This window comes from Ochotona princeps, chromosome 2 (assembly GCF_030435755.1).
Source record: "Ochotona princeps isolate mOchPri1 chromosome 2, mOchPri1.hap1, whole genome shotgun sequence".
NCBI lineage: Eukaryota > Metazoa > Chordata > Mammalia > Lagomorpha > Ochotonidae > Ochotona > Ochotona princeps.
The window spans coordinates 29864081-29877160 of NC_080833.1; the positions used below are offsets into that span (position 1 = coordinate 29864081).

The following is a 13080-nucleotide window of genomic DNA, read 5'->3' on the forward strand; positions in this document are numbered from 1 at the left end:
GCAGGAGCAGAGCTCGGACTCAGACCAAAGCACCCCCATGAGATGTGGGTGTCCCGACCTGTGGCCTAACAGCTGGGCTAAATGACATCCACTGATGTGTATTTCATTGGTGGCTTTTCATGTAACTTATTAAATATTCCTGGGTTTATAACATGGTTGAGATGAATAGCGTGAAGCAGTGATGACCCCACTTAGATGATTGCTATGAATCTAGCATCCACAGTCCTTAATGCACCCTTACTGAAAGTCCCCATAAACTCTCCCTAATAAAGTGCCTGTCTTCCTTTAGGCTGTGCTTAGGAAGTTTTCTTTGGCCTGGTATTGCTTAGCTTTGCCTTCCTGTCTTTCTGTGGCAGTGCACACGGTTGGGCGCTCACCTGAACATGCTGCTAGGCCAGTCCCAGCAGTTCCAAAACAGTGCTGACAGCCTGCAGGCCTGGATGCAGACCTGTGAGGCCAACGTGGAGAAGCTGCTCTCAGATACTGTTTCCTCTGACCCTGCAATCCTGCAACAGCAGCTTGCAACAACAAAGGTAAGCCTGGGCACAGGTGTGTTGTATGGCTTGGAGTTCCCCAAAGAAAAGCAAAAGCTTTCATGGATTAAAGGCAGTGCCTGGGATGTCATGGACAAGATCTGATTCCTAAATACTTTATCTTATTCTCTGTAGCAGTGGATAAATTGAGAAATTTTTCTGTAAAACTGCTTGGTAAATTTGAGTTTCTAGAATCAGCTTTGATTATCTTCTCAGATGGTTTTCTTTTGTCCTTTTTTATGGAAAAGCAGCAGTTACAAGAGGAACTGGCTGAGCATCAAGTACCTGTAGAAAAGCTCCAAAAAATAGCTCGTGACCTCATGGAAATTGAAGGGGAGCCAGCCCCAGACCACAAACATGTTCAAGAAACAACAGGTATAAAGCGGTAGTAGCGGTGGGGCTGCTCCCTCCGCTCCGAGTGTGTGCCTTTATGTTGCACTGTATCACATTATGCTGCCTAAGTGTCTGCGATGGTAGGGCAGGGGCTGAGGACAGATATGAGTAACTCATAGAGCTCCTTCTCTGATGAAATCCATTCTTGCACCACGTGAAGGACTGTCCCTGTCTGGCTCCAGCCCCTTCTCCACAGGCATCTGCCTTCTAACTGCACTCTACTTCCTCCATTTCTGAAGTAAACCAGTCATTTCTACATTATGTTACTCCTAAAGTCTTTTCTATTGCTTAACTGCTCACATTTATGGAGTGTTTACCATGTGTAATGGAAATCTTACTCATCCTTTTATTTATATATATATTTATTTTTATTGGAAAGTCAGATATACAGAGAGGTGGAAAGACAGAGAGGAAGATCTTCCATCCCATGATTCACTCCCCAAGCAGCCGCAACAGCTGGAGCTGAGACGATCCTAAGCCAGGAGTTTTTTCTGGGTCTCCCACACGGGTGCAGGGTCCCAAAGCTTTGGGCTGTCTTCGATTGCTTTTCCAGGCCACAAGCAGGGAGCTGGATGGGAAGCGGGGCTGCCAGGATTAGAACTAGCGCCCATATGAGATCCCAGGCATGCAAGGCAAAGACTTTAACCACCACGCTATCGCACTGGGCCCAAGATCTTACTCATCCTTAAAGAAGTAGCCAAGAGTAATACATCTTGGTGACTGTGGTTAACAATATATTCTATACTTGAAATTACTATGAGAATCTTTTCATCACAAGAAATGTAATAATTATGGGAAGTAATGAATGTTTTAAGTGCCTTAATTTAGTCATTGCTTAACTGTGTGAATATGTATATGTGTGTATATGTGTATTGATTTCAAGAGATAAAATTGTGCACTATAAATAATATAATTTGTAGTTTTCAAGAAAAAAAGTTTATCAAAGACATTGCTTCCCTTGTAAATTTCTGATTACCACTCTCACCTTTCATTTCAAAGGAAATGAAAGATAAAAAATAATTGTTCTTCCTTCTGGGCTTCTCTAGGACAGAGCTTCCAGAATTAGCATAGCATTTAGGGTTTTATTTTGACTGTTAGTTGTAAAGTAACTTCTTCTGCCGTTGCTCTGTATATAGCTTTAAATGTTTAGGCAGTTGACACTTTGTCTTAATTATCCTTAGTCCTAAAGATCTAGCATAATTCCTGGCTCTTAGTAGGTGCTAAAAAATGTTTATTGAATTTGACTCCAATACTAATGCACTTTGAGCTATTTCTATTTCTCTTGATATAAATTATTCTTATAACTAATATGTGCAATTTAAATATGGTATTTTTTTTAACAGAACCATGCAAAAATAGTGTTCACTTTTTCTTCTCATGGCCTTGGTTTTGCAGATTCCATACTCAACCGATTCCACAGGCTTTCCTCTAGCCTGGCTGAGCGCTCTGCTCTACTGCAGAAGGCAATTGCCCAATCTCAGAGTGTCCAGGAAAGTCTAGAGAGCCTGTTGCAATCCATTAGGGAAGTTGAACAAAACCTGAAAGGGGAGCAGGTGGCCTCACTTTCGTCAGGAGTGATCCAAGAAGCCCTGGCCACTAATATGGTAAGACCCATGTCCCAAGAATTAGCAAAGAGGGTGTGTTTGCCACGTATCATATTTAAATTTTTGCAAAGTAGCAGAAAAAAATCATTTTCATGAATTTCCCAGTAACATTTAAAGATGACTAATCTATGTAAAGATACTTCTATCCGTTTCCAAACTACCGTTGAGCTCCAGGAAAAGTGACAATAGCCAAGTCATTTAGGTGGGATGGATGCAGAACTAAGGGGATAAGATATGTGGTATTCTGGTCCTCCAGTTCTCCTTGAGGAAGTGACCATGAAAAAATTAACATGTTATAGCTTATGCTTAGCTAACCTAGGATTAGTGAGCCAGGCACTGACAGGCATGTTCTTGATGACAGAAATTGAAGCAAGACATTGCTCGACAAAAGAGCAGCTTACAGGCTACCCGGGAAATGGTGACCCAATTCATGGAGACAGCAGACAGCAGCACTGCAGCGGTACTGCAGGGCAAACTGGCAGAGGTGAGCCAGCACTTCGAGCAGCTCTGTCTACAGCATCAGGAGAAGGAAAGTTCACTGAAGAAGCTTCTGCCACAGGTTGAGATGTTTGAACATCTCTCTGATAAACTGCAGCAGTTCTTGGAAAACAAAAGTCGGATGCTAGCCTCTGGAAATCAGCCAGATCAAGATATTGCACGTTTCTTCCAGCATATCCAGGTGTGTGTAAAGTCTGCCGTGTGAGCATGTGGGGGGGTGGACGGCCACTCTGAAAGGATCTTGCTTTCTCTTCCCCCTCCCTTCTCTCCCTGACTCTCAAATAAGTAAGTAATAAAGAGAAAGTTCAAGACAAAAGTAAATAACCTGGATTAGTTTTCCCCTGTGATTCCATATATAATTAGGTTTACTTGCTTCTGTTTGTACTCTAGGGTTTTCATTTTCTCTTTTGATTAAATTTCATTTTTAGTTATGGAAGCCATTGACATAGCTCAAATGTAAAACTACTCGGAGTTATGCTCAGAGGATAAATTCCACCATCCTACTGCACTCACTTGTGTACTGAAGGAGTCAAGCTTCTTTCTTTTTTTTTTCCTAAAATGAATATGCAATTTAATATTTCTCATTCTTACTTAAAAAAAAAGTATAGGGTTGACACGATTTCTTGATTGGCTAATCCTCCCGTTACAAGTGCTGGGATCCCATATGGGTGCTAGTTCCAGCTCCCTGTTGGATGGGAAGCAGCAGAAGCTGGCCAAAGTCCTTGGGACCCTGTACCCTTTGGGAGACCCAGAAGTAGCTCTGGGTTCCTGGCCTCAGATCGGCTCAACTCCAGCCATTGTGGACATTTGGGGAATGAACCAATGAGTGGAAGATCTTTCTCTCTGTGTCTGTTTCTCTCAGGAAGTCTGCCTTTCCAATAAAGATAAATAATTTTTTTTAAGAGTGACTATTTGTGACTATTGCTTTTTATCTTTTTCCAATTTCTGTCAAGTTTCTTGCTCTTTTTTTCCTTTCAGGTTAATTTCCTTTAACTGTTTATTATTTATATTTGAAAGGTAGAGAAACAGAAAGAAGTAGAAAACAATCCAGTGGTTTTCTTCCCAGAAACTTGCAACAGCTTGGATTGTGCAGCCCAAAGCCAGGAGCCCACAACTCAAGCCAGGACTCCCACGTGGTGGCAGACACCCAGGTGCTTGGGCCGTCACCTGCTGCCTCTCAGCGTGTGCATCCAGAAGCCCCTGCAGCCAGAAGTAGAGCCAGAACCTAAGATTCTGGTGCTATGATGTGCAATGTTGGCATAGATAGAGATAGAGATACAGAGATTCAAAAAGCTGCAAATATACATATTTGGAAAATATACAAACATTTCAGTTTTTGCACCAAAATAAAAAAAAATGAAGATTTTGTTTTATTTTTATTGGAAAGCCAGATGTACAGAGAAGAGGAGACAGAGGAAGATCTTCCGTTTGCTGATTCACTCCCCAAGTGGCCACAATCGCCAGAGCTGAGCTGAACCGAAGCCAGAGGCCTGGAGCCTTTTCCAGGTCTCCTATCTTGGGGCAGGATCCCAAGGCTTTGGGCCATCCTGGGCTGCTTTTCCAGGCCACAAGCAGGAAGCTGGATGGGAAACTGAGACCTGCCAGGATTAAAACTGGCACCTATTTGGGATTCCAGCGCTTGCAAGGCGAGGACTTTAGCCACTAGGCTACTGTGCTGGGCCCACACCAAAATTAATTTATTTGATTTTTTTAAAAGATTTATTTATTTAAAGGCAGGGTCATAGAAAGAGAGGGAGAGACAAAGAGATATCTTCTATCTGCTGGTTCACTCCCCAAATGGTCGCAACAACAAGGACTAGACCTATGCAAAGCCAGGAGCTTCTTGCAGGTCTCCTGTGTGGGTGCAGGGCTCAGGCACCGGGGCCAGCTTCTGCTTTTGCAGGTGCACTGGCAGGGAGCTGGATCAGAAATGGAACTTGCTTCCATATGGGACGCTGGCACCACAGGTGGCAGCTTGACTGGTTGTGCCACAACACCTATCCCTAAATCTATTTTTTTAATTTTAAAATCATTCATTCATTTATTTGTTTGTTACTTACATACTTATTTGAAAAACAGAAAAAGAGGGCCCGGCGGCATGGCCTAGCAGCTAAAGTCCTCGCCTTCAATGCGCTGGGATCCCATATGGGCGCCGGTTCTAATCCCGGCAGCTCCACTTCCCATCCAGCTCCCTGCTTGTGGCCTGGGAAAGCAGTCGAGGACGGCCCAATGCATTGGGACACTGCACCCCCGTGGGAGACCTGGAAGAGGTTCCTGGTTCCCGGCTTCGGATTGGCGCGGATCGGCACGCATCGGCCCGTCGCGACTCACTTGGGGAGTGAATCATCAGACGGAAGATCTTCCTCTCTGTCTCTCCTCCTCTCTGTATATCTGGCTGTAATAAAATGAATAAATCTTTAAAAAAAAAAAAAAACAGAAAAAGAGACCGAAACAGTTGCTGCTTCATTTCCCAGATGTGTACAGCGGCTAGCTCTGAGCCAGAGCAAGCCAAAGCCAGGAGCCAAGAACTCGCTCAGGATGTCCTGGGGAGATTGTGTTTGCTCCATTTTACAGAAAAAACTAGAAGCTTAGAGAAGGTTGTAGCTTTGTCATAACCTAGTAACCAGTTGCAAATCCATGAATCAGGTTCAGACCTTTTTGACTCCTAGAACAACCTTCGTGTAATTTTTGCTTCTGTCAGACTACTTACCAAGTCTTAGAATATTTGATGAAAGGTGACAAGGCTTCTGTATAGTTCTACCTAATTTCCCTCTAGCAGGGATCGTAGAGGTTCTGCATTTTACCATTTTGATCCGCCAGTTGATACAGCAAGCTTGTTCTTTCTTGTTTCTTGCTTTCCACAGATTAGCAAAAACTCATCCCAGACTTCTCGTAGATACTTTTTGTTTGAGTGTATTTACTTTTGAGTACCAGGACATTTAACACATTTGATTGTGGCTTCACAGGAGCTCAATTTGGAAATGGAAGACCAGCGGGAGAACTTGGATACTCTTGAGCATCTGGTCACGGAGCTGAGTGCTTGTGGCTTCACACTGGACCTGTCCCCGCACCGAGACCGCTTACAGACCCTCAGAAAGGACTTCACAGAGCTGCAGAAGACAGTTAAAGACAGGTGAGCTGTCACTTCTATTGGTTTGTTTTTCAGAACATTCTTTTTTGCTGGAGGATGAAACGATCTTCATTTACCAAAGGGATAGCATCCAGAACTTTCCTGCTAAAGTGAACAGTGCCTCTTTTAATCAAACCAACTTATCTCATTAATGCCCAGTGGTTTCTCTATTACTAGTTGGTAAATGACAGGACTGAACCTATGCTCTGTACAAAGGCCTAGCTAGACCAAATAGAACAAATTTGGGGCAACAAGCAGGAATGAGGCAGAAATTGAAATAAAGAAAGTAATGGGAAGAAAATTCCCAGACATAATTAAAGGCCACTTTGAAATTCACCCTGCTTGTTTTAGTCACATTTAAATTGCTATTTTGGAGGACTGTGCAGATTGTTTTTCTGTTGAAGATTTATTTACTTGAAAGTCAGAGTTACAGAGAAAGGGAGAAACAAAGAGAACAAGGTCTTCTATGTGCTGATTTCCTTCCCTGATGGCAACAACAACCAGAGCTTGGCCTGATCTAGTCCAAAGCTAGAAGCCAGGTACTTCTTCCTGGTCTCCCATTTGAGTGTAGCAACCCGAGGCCAGAGACCATCCTCCACTGCTTTCCCAGATCCTTAGGGAGCTGGGTCACAAGAGGAGTGGCAGGTTCTTTGAAAGCTAACAAGCAAATATAAAGCAAAGGCTGGTTGGTTTTAGCTTATAATTTAAAAAGCCATGATTCTTCATTAGAAAGCCTTACATGGGCTTAAGAATGTGGGCAAGATTTCTTTCTTGCTTGCTGTAGCCATAAACCAAGTCATCTGCCGTAGTGACTAGAGGAAAGCAGTTCTCAGATCATCCCTGTAAGCAGCAGTGGAGGAGGTGGGAGCAAAGACCAGGACTGCTCTGCTTGTCTCTTCTGCCCAGGGCTTTTAGGTGTATGAGAAGCCAGAAGCTCTGGATTGATGTCTAACAGAGACATGTGGCTATTTTCATTTAATTTTATCCATTGTTATATGGCACCTAGGCCCAATCCCAAGAATCTTTGAGCGGTAGAAACACTAGCTCCCTGCCTAAGGAATAAGCATTTGAACTGGGTGTTGAAAGAGTCAAATACCTAAATAGCTGAGCTGGAGCTGAGCTCCAAAGCCTGCATTCTTTCCGTGATATCATAGTACCTAAATAGCAAGCTCTCTTCAGTTTTTCTCACTTCCACTTTAGCCTAGAGTGAGAGTGAAGACTTCTTTCCCAAGAAATGTCCAAACAAGGACAACAAATTCCTGAGATTGATGCTCCCCTATATTATATGTGGTTGTTCAGCCAGATTTGCTGTGGAAAAGATTATGGGAAAGAAGGGCTCTGTTAAAATTGATGCCTAAAGTCCCAGAGTGAACCTAATTTCAGTTCAAGTTTTTTTATTGTTGTTTGTTATTTGTTTTTTGTTTACAAAACTTGTCTGCAATTAACAAACTTCTTTGTTGACAGAGAGAAAGATGCATCATCTTGCCAGGAACAGTTGGATGAATTCCGGAAGTTGATTAGGATCTTCCAGAAATGGCTGAAAGAAACTGAAGGGAGCATTCCACCTGCAGAGACTTTCTTAAGTACTAAAGAACTAGAAAAGCAGATTGAACACCTGAAGGTGGGTAAAGAAAAAGCTCCCCTGGAGTATGACTCACAGTAGCTTAGAAGCTTGTACCAGACCTGGCACAGTAGCCTAGTGGCTAAAGTCCTCGCCTTGCACACGGCAGGATCCCCTATGGGTGTCAATTCTAATCCCGGTGGCCCCACTTTCCCATCCAGCTTCTTGCTTGTGGCCTGGAAAAGCAGCCCAGGATGGCCCGAAGCCTTGGGACCCTGCCCCCATATGGGAGATCTGGATGAAGCGCCTGGCTTCTGGCTCCTGGTTTCAGATTGGCTCAGCTCTGGCGATTGTGGCCACTTGGGGAGTGAACCAGCAGATGCAAGATCTTCCTCTCTCTCCTCCTCTCTGTGTATCTGACTTTCCACTGAAAAGTGAATAAATCTTTAGGAAAAAAAAGCCAGCAGCAGCTTGTTTCAACTGATCTTAGTGATGGTGTGGATGTGATATGAGAAATGAAGGTTAGTAGGGCTTCCTCCATCATCTTTGTGTAATTTCCATTTATCCCTATATAGCACTGAATACTTTTAACATCTCCTATGTAAAAACCAAAATCAAACAAATCCTCCACGGGTAAAATCTGTATTGTTTCAGTTATTGCTTAGATCCCTCTGATGCTGGGATGAGTTGTAAATAAGTCCAATTGAAAGATTGGTCAAGATGCAGTCCTCAAGGTACTTAAACTTTAATTAAATGTTTGAAAGTTAGGCAACTATATATGAGAAAGTGACCAAGTACATGATCAGAAAATTGAGGAGGGAAGAACTTGTCTATTCCAGCTAGTAAAGGAAAGGTTAGAATCACATGGTTATGGGGCTGGCACACTGTCAGTGCCAGCATCCCATATGGGTGCCAGTTCATGTCCCAGCTGCTCCACTTCCCATCCAGTTTCCTGCATATGGCCTGGGAAAACAGTGGAGAATGGCCCAAAGCCCTGGAACCCTGCATTCTAAAGCCCCTGGTTCCTGGCTTTGGATGGGCTCAGCTTCTGCCATTGCAGCCATTTGGGAAATGAACCAACAGATGAGAGATATCTCTGTCTTCTCCCTTTGTCTGTAAATCTGCCTTTCCAATAAAATAAATAAATCTTAAAAAAAAAAGTCATCACATGGTTGGAAGATACCTTCAAGGACATGACCAACCTTTCTCCTGTTTCTTGCAGAACCCCTTTTCTGTGTCACTTTGGATTTGTAGTCATCCGGCCTCTGCTTGCACCTCTGACATCTCTCTTGTTTATGTTGACATAAGCCAAAACTGCCTCTAACTCTAGCTTCCATGTGTTCTTCCTTAGTTTTCTCCGTGAGATAGGCTATATCTTGACCAGTGAAGGAAGAACTTTGTAAGTTCCAGTGAGTGGCTGCCAGGAGCATCCGCCCTTGACAGTTTTCTAAGATGGAGGCTCCCCACTTTATTGGTTCACTGTGCTCTCAGTGCTTCAGGAAGTGTTTTCATGGCACCTCAATGTGTAACCCCTGCAAAATAAACAGAATCGGAAGAACAAGTTAGTTCCAGACAACTTAATAGTAGTCATCCATGCCATGTCCAACATGTGTCATCGTATTTCCCCCAGAGATTTAGAATGCCCTGCATGTTAATTAATTGCTTAGGGACTATGGTTCTTTGGAATCAAGAGTGATTAATGAAAGAATTGACAAGCAGTGATCACAGGCCACAAGTTGGTGAGCATGATTTGCCAGATGTTAATGGCTCTCCTTTCTCTGATGTTTTTCTGCAGTTTGAAGTTAATAGCAAACTAAGCAAACAGTCAGAGGTATTCAATGTGAAGATAGAGGCTGAAAGCTAGGATGTTGTCCTGGCTTTGAAAGAAATAATATCCTACTATTCTGCCAGAGACTTAGTGTGACCAGGTCCTTTTGTCTTTTCTTAAAGATTTATTTGTTTGTTTATTTGTTTGTTTGGAAAGGCAGATTTATAGGGAGAGGAGAGACAGAAAGATCTTCCATCTGCTGGTACACTTCGCAAATGACCACAACAGATAGAATGGAGGTGACCCAAAGCCAGGAGCCAGGAGCTTCTTTTTGGTCTCCCATGTGGGTGCAAAGTCCCAAGATTTTGGGTCATCCTCCATTCTTTTCCCAGGCCAAGCAGGAAGATGGATGGGAAATAGAGTAGCTGGTATATGAACCAGTGCCCATATGGGATCCTGGTACTTGGAGGATTAACAAATTGAGCCACTGCGCCAGACCCAGTCCTTTTGTCTTAGAGCAGATAGATGCCATTGATTCCTAATGAGTTTCTATGGTAATCTCAACTCTGATAATAAAACCTAACATGAAGTTCCCTTAATAAACATATATAAAGAGTATAGCCTCTTTTTCTTTTTTTTTTAAGGTTTATTTATTTTTGTTGGACAGGAAGATTTATAGAAAGAAGGAAAGAAAGAGAGAAAGATCTTTTGTCCGCTGCTTCACTCCCCAAGTGGCCGCAATGGCCAGAGCTAAACCAATCCAAAGCCAGAAGCCAGGAGCTTCCTTTGGGTCTCCCACACAGGTGCAGGGTCCCAAGGACTTGGGCTGTCCTCTATTGCTTTCCCAGGCCACAAGCAGGCACCTGGATGGAGCAGGTGGAGCAGCAAAGACATGAACTGCCATCTACATGGGATTTTGGCAGTTAGGCTATCATGCCACACCCAATACTATTTATTTCTTTACATCTCTATATCACATTCCTCGTTTGTCCTCTAGTTATTATTTTCTCTCTATTCTTTATGCAAAGGTTGTTCTCCTTTGTCCACCTAGCAAATATCACAGCTCAGTACCTTTCTCCCTCTAGTCAGAGGTAGGTGTGTCTTTTCCTGTGTCCTCAGAATTTATTGATTGTCCATAATTCTGTAAAAACATCTCATACATTATAATGTAATTGATAATCTGAACTCGTGGTTTAAGGAAGTGTTTCATAATTCTATTTTGTATCCCCAGTGCCTAAGCTATAAAAAATAAATGCTTAATAAATATTCAATGGAGTAAATGAGTCTGAAAGTCCTGAAAATTCCAGAGTATTGTTCTGCCGTAACTTGGCTGGCTAACTTATGATTTTGAAATGGCTGGATATATGAAGATGGTCCTCTAAGCTTCTCCAAACTTCAGAGAGTTTATATAGAATGTTCCTACTTGTAAGGAGTCCCTCAGATGTAGTATTTGGTCATTTTGTTCTTCATCAAACAGGGCCTCCTGGATGACTGGGTCAGTAAGAGATCTCTGGTGGAAGAAATCAATTGCAAAGGCACTTCTTTAGAAAATCTCATTATGGAGATCACAGCACCTGATTCCCAAGCCAAATCAGGTAAGTGCAGGGTCTTCATACTGTGGTGAATAAGCATCATTCTTTGCTTTTGGCCTTTAGAGATGCCTCTTTATTTTATTAAAAGCCAAAATCAAGGTCAGATATGAACACAAAGGATATCTACAAAGAAGTTTTCTCCCTCAACTTGATCTGTTTCCTCCATTGACATATAACATTACTCTGTTTTGCAAAATCCCTTCCCATGATGGGCAAAGTCATTGGACAAAATGCCCACTTAAAACAGTGAAGTGGATAAAGAAGAGTTTAAAAAAAAAGGACTTTAATCTTGAAGAATTTCTGTCTTGCAGACATGTGAATGAGGTGGGTATGTATTGTCACTAAATTAAACTTGGGCCAGGCATGGATAGGTATTACCGTGATATCCAGGAAGAAGCTAGGTATTTTGAAGGTGATATTGGCAGAGAGTTTGACAGACTTTGTCAGGGTGGGAACAAAAATTGTGTCAGATATACAATCTCTGACTATAAATGAAGTCTTTCACACAAAATCTAATGAATTCACATTGGTTGGTAAATGGGGTCGTATGTTTTATTACCAGCTGTGATAGTCCAAGTGTGTACTGTACTTTTGTGTGTGTGAGTGTGTATGTTGAGAGCATCTACTCTAGTATGCTAAACCTTAAGAATTTCTTGGAACTACTCAGAAGTGATAACATTTCAAAAACTTGGTGGTTTTTGTGTTCTGTATATAAGCTGCTGAGGCTCAGTAAATTTGTTGTATGTGATTAGATTAGGGGCCTGCAAACTTTGCTACAAGGAGAAAGATAATAAATATTTTAGGCTTGCAAGCCATATTGTCTTTGTCACAGTTATGTATTGTGGCACAGAAGTAAAAATGACACTATATGGTATGGCTGTGTTCCAATAAAACTTTAAATGCAGAAATGTACAAAGGGCAGTTCTGCAATGGCCTCCCCCCAACCCAGCCTCCCAGGGTGCCTGGGCACCCTGGGGTCAGAGAGAGGGCTGACCTGCTGCCTTAGGAACAAGGGTTACAGTCAGAGGGACTAGCCCATGCTCTGCAGTCACCATATTGAAATTGTGAACACCGCCTTGAGGTCCTAGCCACAGCCACCGTTGACATGCGGTGAGTTCTGGGCTTGCCTGAGCCCCAGAGACTTCTTCCTTCCTGGTGAGTATGCTGGGAGGGGATCTCTTGGGAACAGGGCAGGCCTAGGCTCCGCCTGAGACCAACATCGTGCAGCAGGAGGGACCCAGGGGAGTGCAACCTTGGGCCTGGGTAGAGAGAACTTCCAGCAGCCTAGTGGCTGCTGGGGGTACCCAAGCCAGTTTGGACTCAGTGCTTGGGACGCTGGCCACAGCCACCACTGACATGTGGTGAGCGAGTCCTGGGCTTGCCTGGGGCCAAGAGGCGTTTTTCTTCCTGGTGAGTACGCCCCATGTCAGGGACCATGGGATGAGTGGGAGGCTGAGTGGGGCTTCTCCCTTTATCTCCCCATTACCCCAGATAGAGAAAAAAAAATTGGAAACAATGGTCTTACCCACTTTCCTGTAGCCCTTGACCCTTTGTGCCCTAATCAACTATGTAAAGATTATCAAAATAAATAATAAAAAGAAAAAAAAAAGAAATGTACAAAGGGCTATATTTGGCAGGTGGGCTATGCCTGATGACTCTTGGACTGGATCTTCATTTTCAATCTTTATAAGCCCTAGACTCTTTAAAAATAAATCCTATATAGAACCCTACCATATAAGTGGAAATTTTGTTGGTGTCAATTTCTCTTATAGATTAATTTATAACACTTAGATGTAATGAAATCTGCCAGTAATAAGTAATACTATCTTAATGCATATAATATTTTGACAATGAGGATTATTGGATGAAGGCATCCTGATCTGTTTCTAAATTTTATTTGGTATTGTGTCCAGAAAAATGTAACTTGCACAGATAGTTAAAAATGACAAAATTTTTAAAAAATTTTTTACTTACAATCTTAAAATACTCGCCTTAAACTGA

General features: G+C 42.6%; 1 protein-coding gene across 9 annotated transcripts in view; it reads left to right on the forward strand.

Moving 5' to 3' along the window:
* Window positions 1–13080, forward strand: part of MACF1 (microtubule actin crosslinking factor 1) — a 388597-nt gene that overhangs the window by 268438 nt on the left and 107079 nt on the right. For all 9 annotated transcript variants that reach the window (XM_058679238.1, XM_058679296.1, XM_058679275.1 and 6 more), the window contains 7 exons: window positions 357–533; window positions 785–908; window positions 2322–2530; window positions 2892–3209; window positions 5995–6161; window positions 7623–7779; window positions 10965–11082. In XM_058679238.1, coding sequence (XP_058535221.1) covers window positions 357–533; window positions 785–908; window positions 2322–2530; window positions 2892–3209; window positions 5995–6161; window positions 7623–7779; window positions 10965–11082 — 1270 coding nt within the window. The remainder of the gene's footprint in view (window positions 1–356; window positions 534–784; window positions 909–2321; window positions 2531–2891; window positions 3210–5994; window positions 6162–7622; window positions 7780–10964; window positions 11083–13080) is intronic.